Consider the following 14,142-nt stretch of genomic DNA (forward strand, 5'->3'; position numbering starts at 1 on the left):
GGATTGTGTCTGGCAAATTCACTGGCCAAGCTGGGGGTCCCCCCTACCCCACAGATTGGGCCTGTGTGTCCTCAGCAGTCATCCATTCACCTGTTAGTGCCGTCGTCTTTGATTCTTCTCCCATCCTGGCCTCATTGCCTCCCTCACTCTGTGCATCCTGGAGTCACCTCCCGAATAAACTAGGTGTGCCCAGATCCTTAGCTGAGGGTCTGCTTTAGGGGAACCCAAAACAAGACAAGTGGCAAGGAGGTGTCATTTTGCACATGTTCCCCATCAGCTGGTGACGGTTTCCCTAAGTACCACTAGAGAAAGCCTGGGACACTTAGTCAGGCTCCAAGGGAAAGACATCTTCCGTCAGCTAGTGACGGCTGCCGAGGCCGGGCTGCGGGTGGGGGCGGCGCGTGCTGTGCCCTGTAGCGCCTGGTGGACGCGTTCTCCGGAGAAGGGAGCCACGGACTCCCATCGGGGGACCACGGGAGGCTTCATAAAGGAACAGAGAAATGAGAACCTGGCCATGGAGGTCGATGGGTCTCATGAGAGGCAGAGAGAGAGGGGCACGGTTAGGGGTGGGGGGAGTATGGGACCACCAACCAGTTCACCATCAGCTTTCATCCCATGGTGTGGGAGGCTTGGGAGCAGCCTGGTGGTGACCGTCCAGTCCCATGGCGAGTAGAAATCAAGTTAGAAAGGTGGGCGGGGGCGGGGGGAGGGCAGGGAGGGGCTGTCATAGTGTGTGAGCCCCCCCCATCGGGGGCTGAATCCCAGGTTCTGCTAACACTACTGAGGTTTGTCACCTACATTCTTATCTGAAGGAAGCACTCAATTCTGGTTAAAGTGTCATGAACATAAAAACGTAGGGTTTTTACTCACCCATGTTCGTGGACCCCTTGTTAAAACCGGGACTCTAAAACCAGAGCTGGGGGTGCCGTCCCAGACCCGGAGCACCGAAAACGTTGTCGGTACTGAGCTGGTTTTCTTTCTCTGTTCCTTAGCCCTGCATGAATTCCCCAATGACATCTTCACCAACGAGGACAGACGACAAGGCGCAGTGGTCCTCCACGTGCTCTGTGTAAGTACCCGCCCCGTGCCTCTGTCAAGGGGTCTGGGGAGCAGGCCTGGAGGTGGCAGGGGGCCCAGAGCGAGTGTCCCCTCCCTCCTGTCCACACACCTGGCGGGGGTCTTCCAAGCCCCCCAAGCAGGGGCCATCTCCGAATGGACCGTCTTTGAAAGGCCACAGCTTCGTAAGCTGGAAGACATCTGCTTTGGCGCCCAAAGTGCAGACTCTGACGTCAGCAGACTGGCTCTGCACTAACCTTCCTCACTCTCTGCTTTAAACACCACCTGCTCGGGGAGCTCTTTCCTAACCAGCCTTTCTACAATGCCGCGCTATTCCCCTGACCCCGCTTAATTTTTCTTCACGCTACCTGCCCTTATACAGTTATTTGCTTATTAACTGTCAACCGCACTCACTTGTAAAAGCCCTGTGAGAACAGGGACTTTGTTTTGTACGTGGCTTCATTCCCAGACCTGTTCTTAGCCCAGGGCAGGGACAAAGCATTTGTTAAATTAATGGATTAAGTGTAATGGCAACCGACAGTGTCTGGCACACAGTAGGTGATCAATAAAAGCTTGTTCCCTTCCCTTCTGGCCCCTTAATGTCCACCATTGTCCTAGCATCTCCCTCCACAGAGCCAGTAGGTCTGTCTTTGATTCACCTTGTGGCCGTTTGGAGGGTTTGGGGAGCGTGTGAGTGGAGCCATGTCTGAGGAGTGGTTGGCTGCAAAACCAGAAAGCTCTAGGCCACATTCTGGACTAGCTAAGTCGCTGCTTCCCTGTCTCTGTGGCATGCCTCTCTCCCAGAATACTCCCATTTATTGCTGCGAAACAGACTCCCCAAGTCTAGTGGGGTGCCAGTCACTATTTGGTTTGCCCGTGGGTTCTGTGTCTCAAGCGTTTAGAAAGGGCACAGTGGGAATGCAGCTTCACAGATCTGGGGACTTGAAGGGGCCAACTCAGGTGGCTGGAGCTGGAGCACCAGGGCTGGAGGACCCCCGGGGCATCCTCACTCCTGCGTCTGGTGCCTGGGCTGGGGTGGCTTAAGGACCAGCCCCGCTGGGACCACTGGCCAGAGCAGCACAGGTGGCTCTCTGGTGCAGCTGCCCCTGGTGGTAGGACTTCCACATGGCAGCCCAGGGCCCAGAGAGGGATGGTTATGCCAACAAGGAGGAAGCTTTTGGTGACTTGGTCTTGGAATTCCCACGGTGTCACTTCCACAGTACGCTATTGCAGTCGCAAGCCTACTGTGATTCAAGGGAGGGGACAGAGACCTTCCTTTTCAGTCCGCACCTGGAGACGGTCAGCAGACACACCTGGGTTCTTCAGTCAGAGCAGACATGGGCTTGAACCCTGCCCGTGCTGGCCTTGCTCTGTGTGTGGCTTCCGGAAAGACAGTTGATGTCTCTGGACCCCTGAGCCACCCCAGGCTTGACTCCCTTTCTGAGTGGAAGCAATCAACCCCTCAGCTCTTTCCTAATACCCTCTCCCAAAAAAGGGCATAAAAAGCCCCTTTTCAGCAAAGACACCGTCTGAAAATACCCGATGAATACGGAGAATCTCTGCATTTCCTGCCTTTTGAGAGAGGCGAGGGCACTGAGTGATGGGATTTCCACTCTCGGCCCAAACAGTGCACGAGCTTTCACCCTCCTGAAGTGGTGTTGTCGCCTGCAGCTGCAGGGCCCTTTTCCCCACCTCCAGCTCCCCCCAGACCCACCGAATCATCAGCTGAAGGTGGAGGGATGCGTTTCTCCTGCCCTTCATGAGCCCAGGGTACCCAGGAAGTCCTCTGCTGCCTGCGGGAGTGCTTTTCCAGGCTGGAGTAAAGGCAAAGTGGACAAAAATGGAGACAGTTCCCCTTAGACACTTCCTCAAAAAGTGGGCAGAAGCCTGCAGCTTAGCACTTTGAAGTCACTGGTATCTAAGGCCATCCCGAGCCCCTGCCCTGGGCCTTGCACTTTAGAATCCACAGGGAAAGGAGTCCAGGGGCCGAGGTCGGTGCCCATCTCTTCAAGATTATACTCCAGGCACGCAGAACCCCAGAATTCCCCACCCAGATAGCCCTGAGCCCACTGCCAAGGCCTGTGCAGCTTCCTGCCTGGGACCAACTCTTGGAAGGAAGATACCCAGGTAGGGCAAACTTTAACCTGCTGTCTTGGGTGTCCACACACACGTGTGTAGTCCAGAGTGGAACCACGTGGGCAGAGCAGGGGGGCACCTCTTGTACAAGGCAGAGACAAATGCTAGGTGGGCCTGCTGGTGCTGTTCCTAAAGTCAGGGACAAAATCTTATGTTACCCTACCCACTAGCATATGAACCCCCCAACCTGGACATAAGCCTCACGAGAGAAACCCCTTTTATGCCGCGTCTTGCACATTGAACAGCGCAAGTTGCACAGTCAGTATTTGTTCAGCGCAGGAACGAACAGTTCTTTTTATCTGCTTCTCCTTCCATGTTGCCCAGCATGTGTAGGATGCTCAAGAATCATTAAGTGAACATCCTTGATGGAAGAAGATTCACTGCAAGGGCAAACATTTGGCATTTGAGTTGCCAGCAGGAAATAGATGAATGCACAAGTCAAAGCTATAAGAAGCTCAACACAGATTTCCTGCACTTGGGCATCTAGAGTGCATTTCCTGAGCCCCTGCAGTGCCGTAGTCCTGGGTGGGCCCTTCCAGATGCCTGAGATACATACAGCATCACTCCCGAAGCAGCCCACTGTCTTATGAAGAGAAGCTCTGTGGCCAGCACCTGCCGTGCACTCAATGCCAGTCATGGTCTATACGGCGTGTTCGGGAGCTCAGAGAAGGCACGATCAGGCATCAGGGAGGCAGGGCTGTGCTATTCTTGCAGAGCAGGTAGGCAGTTTCCAAAGTAGATTGGGGAAAAGGGGTTCCAGGAAGGAATGAGAAACCCCATGGACAAGGATATAGAGATGTGAGAGTTCAGGGAGCCCAGAGGGAGCAGAAACCCAGGCCGTGCGTGGTGGAGAGTGACAGTGAGAGGGTGGTGGGAACGTGCATGGAAAGCACCACAAAGTGACTTAGGTGACTTAGCTGCCACCTTGGGAGTGGTGGGAAGCAGATTCTTAATGGCGCCATTCCTCGGCCAACCCCCCTTGCCTAGAGTCAGGGCTGAATAAGGTCAGGCACAGCCAGGGATAGCCCAGAGTGGTCTGCCACCAGCAAGTTGAGAAAGATCCAGGCAGGCTACAGAAAAAGGCTCAGGGCCGTTTTGACAGGAGATCCCAGAGTCCCAGGGACCCCGAGGAGCACCCCCAGCCTGGTGAGTGTTACCAAGAGAGAGTACAGAGGACTGAACAGCATGTGGCATCTCTAGGCCTTTGAAGAGCTGGGTCTGCCTCACCCAGGCAGGAGAAGGTCCCAGCAGGAAGTCCTGTCACCCCAGGCTGCCCCAGGTATAAGGTTGTCCTTTCATGGGGTTAATTGGCCCTAATCACAGATGTCAACCAGAGTGCCCCGTCCTTTCAAATTATACTCTAAAACCTATTCGGATTTACCGTTTGCACCTAAACTCAATCTGCCCCCTTCCATTTGGGCCCTGTGAGTGTACTTTTCTGCTAAGACTTGCAGCTTTCAACTTCAGCTGGGTATAAGTCTGGGGACACAGATGGTTCTGAGGCCCCCTCGACACAATCTTTTAAACCTTAATGTCAAAGCTTGCTTCTCTTTTTTCTTTTCTTGCATGTAAATACTTCCCTCTTTTGTGTGTGAGTGCTTTGTGGAACTCAAACGGCCATTTCTGGTTCAACTTTCTGAACACCCTAGATTTAAGTTTCCCTTGGATCATTCTGTTTTTGTGGAAATCAGAAACCCTAAGCCCTGACATTGCACTTTATAAAAAAGTGTTCTATTCCTTCTGCCTGTTCTTCATGTATGGGTTCTTTACTTGTGGAGAAATCCATGATCTTTACAACTTTTTCAACAAAAGATATCCCCGAGAAAACACACTTGTCTAAGAAATTATTTTATATCCAGCCTATGATAACACTGAGATACTAAAAGCAGGAGTTCCCGTGTGGGGAAATTTGCACCCTATAATCTGTTTAGCTTGACCCAAATAGAGGAAGAAGACTGAAAAATTTTCTAGAACTATAGTTTGTGATTTATAGATATCTTGTGAAATTTTGCTCATTCTCCTACAGGACATAGATAGGCAAATCTTTGAGATTATAAACCAAGCTACACATTTTTTCTTCCAGTAAAAGAAGCTTTAAGTAATGGATATTTAAAATTCTTTCTCAGAACGGTGTGGGCAGCTGTCTATCCTTGATAGATCAAACTCCACAGCAGGAATAAATACCCACTGTGCATCTTCTCAACTTTCAAGAATATTCTTCCTAAACTTCGAGCCTTCTTTTCCCATTTTTAATGTAATTCCTCTCTTGCGGCAGGCAGATGTTTCCACACACTTACGTGTAAGGGACGATAAAGTGTCACACATCTGAAAATGATTCTGTCGCCATGACTAAGGCAAGCTCCTCCGTGGTTCTGTTTGGGAGAAGGGCTGCTAACCAGGCCAGCAACCCAAACCTGCCAATGGACGTGCAGGGGGAAAGGCATCAACAAGAATGTTTCGGATGTGTGTCTTCATGTTCAAAACCCTACACATGCTTGGAGACATCCCACAGGGAACTCAAGAGTTCATGCAAAAAGGACTGTTCCCTCCACTGAGCTATTGGGGCAGCTGCCATCTGGGCCACCTCAGGCTTCCCAGAGCAGCATGTGTGGGCAACATGGGAGGTCCCTGGCCATCTGCCTTTGGTCCCCTCTGTCCAGCGGTGGGGACACCTGTGTCCACATCTCCACCTTCACAGCACCCAGCCTCCAGTGCCTTTGAGAGCTCATGTGAAATAAAGGAGGTGGGCTCCCTGCAGCGCGGGACATGGGGAGTCTGGGCAGGATTCTAGTGCTGCCATCAGGCCAGGGCTGCCCCACAGGTAGAGGTGCTCCAGGAATGACAAAGGGGACCATTAGCATCATTCCTTTCACTGTTCTCAGGTGAGGGTTTCCAGAGCTTGATTGCAAGGTGGGTGGTCTGCAAGCCCCCGGAACTCCTGTGCACACTTTTTCATCCTTCCCCAGCCCAGGAAGGCTGTCTAGTCTGGGAACTGGGGAATCTTGCATTACAAGGGTACCTCCACATGCTCTCTCCCATCCCCAGATCAGCCTCTAGACTCGAGAGTGCTGATTTCTGTCTTGTGATTCCATGGTGAACCCTTTTCTCCGCGAAGGTACAGAGGAAATGGATGGCCTGGGAAGAAGGCCCTTGGGACAGAAGTGATGGAAGTGATGGGGTACGGGGACAGGAAGGAAGCTGTTCATATGGTATCCTCCCTCTGATTTGTGCCCTGTCCCTGTCCATTTCGAACTGTCTCAATCCTGCAGTATCCCCAGCCTGGCAGAGCGATGGCCTGGACCTCTCTCTCCCTCCCTCCCCACACAGGCCTTTTTCTCTGTGATGTGCATTTTTGCTCCCATTCTGGCCCTGACGCTACCTGCTGTCATCTTATGTGCTCTGATCTGCTCATTCACTACCTCCCTGCACTGGTCAGTTTCTTAATTCACAATCCCCAGAAGTCTCTAATGGGCACAGCTCATATTTTTCCTGCCTGGCCATGGGTCACAGCCCTGTGGGGTGACCTCCGCTGGGTCAGGTCCCAACCAGTCAGCTGACTGAATCACATGGCTTCCCTGGGGGGCATGAAGGTTGGAGGAGTCCCAACTTCCCCTCCCGCAGCAGAAACAAAGACTGATTTGGAAGTATTCCCCGAGGCTGGGGAAGTTCTCTGGGACAACCCAAGACCCAGGTGAGAAGGGCTGCCTTACCCCCACCTTGTTGTCCCCCTGTCAGTCCCAAAGGAGAGGGGAAGAGAGCTCTTCTTTCTGGAAAGGTCCTCAACAAATGGATTTTGTTTCCTGGAGCCTGAGCTGCTTCCAGTTATTCCTGCTGTTTAATTTTAATATCTGAAAGAGTGGTTTTCCTGGATGTGTTTCCCCAGACCCAGATTGCTTTTGTTAAAAGCCAGAGAATAAACCTGTGATGCAGCAGCTCTTGGGGGGGGTGGGGGGCAGAGGGGCCAGAGTCCCACAGGACTTGGAGAGGCCGCTTCCCCTGCGCCAACCTCCCCCCGAACCTTGTGTATCTAAGCTCACTTTCCCCCTCAGCCCCGGGGGTCATTTTCGTCTTCCAAGGCTATCGTTTTGCTTTTCTGGCTCTGAGACTCAGCCGTGTGTTTACAGACCTTCGCCGTGCAGCAGAACTTTCCGTGCTGAGGGAAGTGTTCTCTGTCTCCGCTGTCTAGTACGGTAGCCGTGGGCCATGGGCGGCGGTCGAGCACTTGAAATGTGGCCAGAGTGATTGAGGAACTGATTTCAGTTTTATTTCATTCTAATTAATATTAATGTAAATAGCCATATGTGGCTATAGGGGGTACTCTAGCTGGTCTAGCCACGGATTCTAATTCAGCATCTCCTCTCCCTTTGCTTATATTGTCAACTTGTAAAGGAAGAAGCAGAGATGGCCAGAGAAAAGGTCACCAGCAAAGAGCTGCTGCTCCTTACTGAGTCCCCTTAAGGATGGCCCCGGTATAGCCATTCCAACAAGCACAGGATGTGCAGAAGGCACTGCCAGGCCCCCAGGCTTACCAAAATAAGGCTAGGATGTGATGTTCTGGGAGGAGGAAGGACAGTCAGAGTAGGAGTGAGAAAGTGTGTATATTACCAAGAAGCCTGGGGCTTTGGAACCAATGCCAGAATCTCTTCTGACCTCAGTTTCCACTTCCATAAAGCAGGAGCACATAGTAGGTGCTCAGTAGATGGTAAGTTTTTTGGTCTTCACTTTCTCTCCCTCCCCACACCCTACTGAAGGCACCTCACCTGGGCTTGCTTAACCCGTCACATGTGACCTCCTGTCCTGGGACCAGAGCCACGTCCATTCAGACACAGCTGCCATCCTGGTGGGCTACAGGGCTGAGGTCACAGGAAGCCTGTCTGCAGCTGGCATTTCCACCAAGCCCAGGGCTCGGGGAGAGACCGTTTGCTTCAGGGGTTTTGAAAATGTCTTTAACTGACAAATAGTAATTGTACATACTTACGGGGTATAATGTGATGTTTCCATACATGTATGCATTGCGGAATGAGCAAAGGAGGCTAATTAACTAATAAATCCATCACCTCACATCCTTGTCATCTCTTTGTAATGAGAACACTTAAAATCCACTCTTTTGGCAATTTTGAAATATACTTCATTGTTAAGTATAAAATAGGAAAGGAAGAAGTGAAATTGCCCGCTGACAAGATAATCTTATAGATGGAAAACCCTAAAGACTCCACCAAAAACCCATCAGAACTGATAAACAAATTCAGTATAAAGTTGCAGGTTATAGAATGAAAATACAAAAATCAGTAGCATTTCTGTACACTAACAATGCACTATCTGAAAAAAAAAAAACATTAAGAAAACCATCTCATTTACAATAGCGTCAGGAGTGAATTCAACCAAGGCAGTTTTAAAATTTAAGGGGACCTACGTGATCTGGTCAGAAAGGTTCCAGCAACAACTCACTTCTAGGCAGACGTGTTTAGTTAAGGGATTTTACTCTGGAAAAGAAAAATGATTAGAACGGCTTGTGGAATTTGCTGTTTACTCTTGGAAAAGTGCTGAGCATGTCCTTAATTTGTCAATGTCAACACAAAGCTAAAACCGGTGTCCAGAGAGGATTAGCACAAAGAGAGTAAATTATGTTCGGATGCATCTTAAATCACTGCCTCACCCCCTTGCTCAGGAGACTTGATTCCTAAGGCCCAGGTCTAAGCATTCGGTCCCCTGGCTCCACACGGCCTTGCCGGGGGGTTGGAACTCTGGGGGGCTGAGCTGGAAGTACAGTGTCACGTTCAGAGCAAGCACCTGGAGGGAAACCCACCGAGTTCAGTCCCGCTTTTTCCACTTGTTAGCTTGTCGCCGAGGGCGAGCTGCTTTGCCTTGCCAAGCTTCGGTTTCTTCATCTGTCACTGGAGATATTGCGCCCACCTCATCATGTGGCTCTTAGGAGTACCTGAAAGTAGGTGTGTGAAGCTCTGGACAGAGTGTCCGGCGCTGAGAAACCATCCCCGACCTGTCCCCTTAGTGTTTACGAATTGTGTGTGACCCACCCAATTTCCGCCTTCCAGCCCCTGCGACTCAACTCTGGGCTTTTTCTGGCCCCCACAGCCCATTCTACCCGAAGTCAGGACAGCTCAGAAGTAGCCCCCAGTAGCCCCCAGAAGCAGGCCTCAGACGGAAAGAGGCTTTGTTGGTGGATAAATACCTCAGTTCCCTCGTGCCTCAGTTGCACTGACTGAAACGCACGTCCTACTCTGCCTCCCAGAGCTCCCCAGGCGGGAAGCGTGCTCGTTGCCCATTCAGGAACTACTTGGGAAAGTACCTTTATAAGCTGCTCTTCTCGCCCTGACTCATGTCCCTGTTCTTCCCCTGGCACTTCCTGGGGTCCCCCCTCCCAGGTAAACGATGGGGTCCCCACACCCAGTTCTGCTTCTGAGGCACAGGCTGATAAATATCACCTGCCAGTATTATCATGCTGCAAACCCATGAGGTGACAGAGATCCAGAATCCTGAGACTGGGTCCCTCCTGCACACCCGCAGAGAAAGGGCGGGCGGAGCTGCTCTGCTCCCACTTCGGTTCGTGTCCTGGGCCCAGCGCAAAATAGAAATAAGTTTGGGGATGAGCTTTGAAGTAAAGAGCTGCAAATTTGATTTTATGAGGGCCCCAAATGGTGGTGGCAGAAGGGTAACTTCATGTTTTATCTCATCCCTCCGCTTCAGTAGAGAGAGCATGCACATTGCTTAAACACTGAATGTTTACGTATGGAGACCAGATACCCACAGCCTGCCGTATGTTCCTCTTCATTTATTTGTTTATTACTTGGTCCACCTGTTCCCCTCTGCATGTCCATTATTTTTATTTATTTATTTTTATACAGCAAATAAATTTTATTTGTTCTTCTGAGCTGACTTGCCAACAGTCACAGATTTGCATATAATAGTTTTGTACTGACCATGTGTACAATTTACAGGAGTATTATTTTCCTCTGAAAAACAGCAATGCAAAAGCTAAGCAAACAATGAGGTAGTGCTATTTGGAATTATCACATGCCATAGCTTAAAGAAGTAGTCTTTAGCAAATATGCAACTAATCAGTCTGGATAAAATAGCCAGTGAATGCTCTTAATTTATCAGAAAACACCCCGTGTATTTTGAATATTGTGCTCGATGGCTTTTTCTCTGTACCAGTGGTTTGCTGCAGATTCTGTTCTTGGGAGAACCTCAGCACAAGACCTGCCGTTTTTCATTCCCTGGGACCTCAGAGTAAATGCTATCCAGTGGGAACTTTTTTATTTTTTATTCTATCTATCCTTCCTCCTCCCTCCCGCTACCCAATCTCCCACCTACAATGTTAGAACCCCAGAAAGGGGTTGAAATGTTGAAACCCCAGAAAGGGGTTTCAAGTTTAACCAAAAAACTGACCTTAAAACAAAGAAGCTTCCCCACCCAGGAAGCTGGATATGCAGCGCTTTCCACAGTCAGTGTCTTGAGCGGTTTCTTCATGAGGATTTGCACCAGAAGAGCGCCTGCAGCCAAGACACCTGTCTTGGGCAGACTCCCCCAGAAGCGAACCCAGAGACAAGGAGTCCAGGGCCAGAACTTCACTGGGAGGATGGTCCCAGGAAGCTCCCCAGGGGGACGTGAGGAAGGCAGGCAGCCAACACAGCGTGTGCGGGGAAGCCGGTTACCCCCATGGCTGGGCAGCTGGAGCTTAACCCCACTGGGGAACCGGAAGGTAGTGGGGGACAACCACTTCCACTGATCCCAGCCGGGGTGCAAGGGACCTGGGTGTTTATCCACCAGCAACTGCCTGTTGTGGGCTGAGGGCTGCTTGAGGGTCCCTAACTCATTGCATGTCCATTCGGCCCCACACTCGGGGGCCCCAAGGAGGCTCCAAAGTCCTCATGCAAATGGACCTTGTGGGATTGGCATGACAGGAACGTGAGTCCCCAGGGACAAGGATTGGCACAGACAGTGCCTGTGACAACACACACCAGGTCTTGCCCATTTGGGCAGCCCCACAGAGCAGTACATTGCCCCTGTGCCCACACCTGGAGGTCCAGCTGGTGACTTCCTCCAGGCCTTCTCCCCATGCACATTCCGCAGGCTGACGTTCGCCACGTTGAAGCTTTCCTTTACTTCTCGCAAGGAGCAGTGAAACTTTTGACGCTAGCACGAATCTCTCCCAACTCTGAATTCCGCTTTCCGTTGTTGCCCTCCTGTAACATGTCCTTCCCCTCTTCCCAGATTGATGGTAGAGAGCTGGGACCATGGCTTAGTGATCTTCTTGTCCCCTAATTCCCAGAATGGCAACTCGCATGGAGGAATTTCTTGTTGAGTGGGTAGCATGTGAATGAATGAATGGACGATGTGTGCTTGATATCTTGGTTGCTAAGTGTACAGCTTGTCCATACAAGTGGTGAGTTATTTACCAGTGTTTTCATAAGGCTCTGGATGTTCCATCAATCCTAAATCCAATAAGATGAACTTTTTGGGGCCAGGCCTTCTTCGAGACACATGTACTAAATTAAATACTCAGGCTACTCCAGCATACATGGCAGGGGAGAGCAAGCTGACTCCAAAACACACAGGTCTCCCATACCGGGGCATGACTTATCTCTCTCCCGATGTCCATACTGCCCAGATAGCCTGGGCACTGCAAACACCCCAGGACAGCAGAGACCTCCCCTGCAAAGATGTGTCTATTTCACAACTTAACCGTGACTCAGAGTCCTTTCTGAACATTTGCACAAAGACATGGCATCTAAACAAACATCATTGTTAATGAGGATCACAATGTTCTCCAGCTTCTACTAAGTTAAATTCTTTCCTTGAAGGACTGGACTCTATCCACTGAGATATTATTTCCGCAGCCAAACTCAGTGTCCCACATATAAAAGGTGCCCATGTTTGGGATCGGTGGAGGGGAGGTTTAGGAATGTGGCTTTGCTTTCCAAACCCCACTGGGCCTGGGAGGCAACTGTTGGGAAGTAAGCGGCCAGGTTTGTTCCAGACCCCAGAGCCCCGCCCCGTGAAGGCCCAGAGCCCAAGCTCTGTAACACCCCTCTGTGTTCCTGAGCTCCCAGCTCGTTTTTTGCTCCCTTCAAAGATTCCAGAAGATTTTCCCAAACTGTTCCCACTTCTGGTGCTCTCTTGTTCTCACACTTTAAAGAACCTCAAGGGCCCCAGAGATAACTTGCCCTTTCAATTTGCACAACTCATCTTGTTTAGAAATTTAGAACCGGATCCCAAGAGCTGGTTCAGAGGACATTTGGAATAAACTCAGTCAACAACCCTCCCAGGCAACATAATCGGGGATACAAGATGGCACCCATTTTCCCATCCCTATACCCTCAGAGTATGTACTCTTGACCCCTAGTGTCACTCTGTTTGAGAGACTTATTTTCTAAGGTTCTCTTCACCATGTCTCCCAAGAACCCCAGACTCTGTTTGCAAGTAGACTTCTTGATGGCATGTCCTTTTGCCTAGAAATCCCTAAGCATGTTATAAATTAGGTCTTCATGTGGCCCTCACTATTGGGCCTTTGGTTTGGATGGTTTCCACTGGCTCCCATGATTTATCCTCCAAATTCTGAAAGACTCCCTGCTGCTTGCTCAAGAGTAGATTCCAAAGGTAATCACAGAATCTGTCTTCTCAGCTATTTCATTAGCACTGTGGTTGCTGCTGTTTTATAGACAAAGGTGGAAGCCTGAGGGGTTATTCTTTTCCCCTTCTTGGACTTGTGAGAACTGCCTTTGCCTGTGCACCCTGGACCATACGGATTAGGCAGAGGTGTGGTTTGGGCAGTTAGCATAATGCTTTTGGGCATCAGAAGCTGTGATGCGACCAACAGTTTGGGCTGGTTCTAGGCTCTCTCATTCCCTCTTGGACACAGGCCCAAGTTCATTTGACTTTACCACTCTGGTTTTGCAGAGCTAGCTTGTGGCAAGACCTCTTACTCTTCCCCCCGGGGGGTGGGGGAGTCCCCCAGGATGACTTTATCCCCACAGTTGGATCCAAATGCACACATTACAAACACATATATTTATGGTGCCATAACTTTTTTGTAAAACACAACAGGCAGTAAGTTTTAACGTATTAGGCACAGCTACTTGAAGTGTGATTTGGAATCCATGTGGGTTTGCATGTGTGAGAGATATACGTATGTATGTGTGGCATGTGTGTGCATATTCCTTGGCAACCCAGACAACACTTCTTGGGTTTACATGGAGTTCAACTCTAGTTTGAAATGGAGCTGTGAAGTTTTGAGAGACTTTTGTCTTTGAAAGTAAAGAAAGCTTTCATTCTCCCTGCACGCCTGTTTGACCCCTCTCTTTGCCATCTCAGTATTGTCACCACCATGCACAGAGTTGTACAGGCTGAAATCCTAGAAATCAGCCTGGAGTTCTTCTTCTTTCCACCCTATCCATCTGCAGACTCTGGCCATCCACCTTCAACCTGGGTCTCCATCTCTCTCTTCTTTTTGTCTCTAAACAGTGTGGCCCTTGCTTGGGCCACTCCCACTGCAGGAGCTTGCTAATGGGCCTTGCCCTCATGTCCAAACTCCATGGAGTCCAAACGATGCTTTAAGAACATATTCAAGAATCAGGACTGTACAATCTGGTCCTGCTCACCTCTCCAAGTTCACCTCCTCCCTTGGCCAGTCCTTCCTCCTGTTCCTTAAACATTCATTCCTAGCTCGTCCCACCTTGGGTACCTGGGTACACCCCGTTTCTTTGGTCCCCCTTTGACCATAGGTACTGCTGTCTTGTGCAGTTTGTTACACACATCCCAGTTCTTGCTTGCAACGTGGACTCTCACCAGCAGCCTGCTGCCTGAAAGTTTTGCTCCCCTCTCTGCTCTGCTGGCAGAGGAATCAGACCTTTCTATACCAAAAATGGCAAAAAGTGAATCTTCTTGTCTCCCTTCCTATAGTAAATAGACGAGTCAGCTCAGAGAGGAATC

The 14,142-nt window shown here is 50.3% G+C and overlaps 1 protein-coding gene across 2 annotated transcripts in view; it reads left to right on the plus strand.

Moving 5' to 3' along the window:
- Window positions 1-14,142, plus strand: part of SLC24A3 (solute carrier family 24 member 3) — a 467,208-nt gene that overhangs the window by 282,310 nt on the left and 170,756 nt on the right. The window contains exon 3 of one of the 2 annotated variants that reach the window (XM_020281853.2): window positions 993-1,069. In XM_020281853.2, coding sequence (XP_020137442.1) covers window positions 993-1,069 — 77 coding nt within the window. Of the gene's footprint in view, window positions 1-992; window positions 1,070-4,204; window positions 6,884-14,142 lie in introns of those variants that run through there. The other variant, XM_020281856.2, reaches the window with a different exon arrangement.

Source organism: Microcebus murinus, chromosome 16, assembly GCF_040939455.1.
Source record: "Microcebus murinus isolate Inina chromosome 16, M.murinus_Inina_mat1.0, whole genome shotgun sequence".
Classification (NCBI taxonomy): Eukaryota; Metazoa; Chordata; class Mammalia; order Primates; family Cheirogaleidae; genus Microcebus; species Microcebus murinus.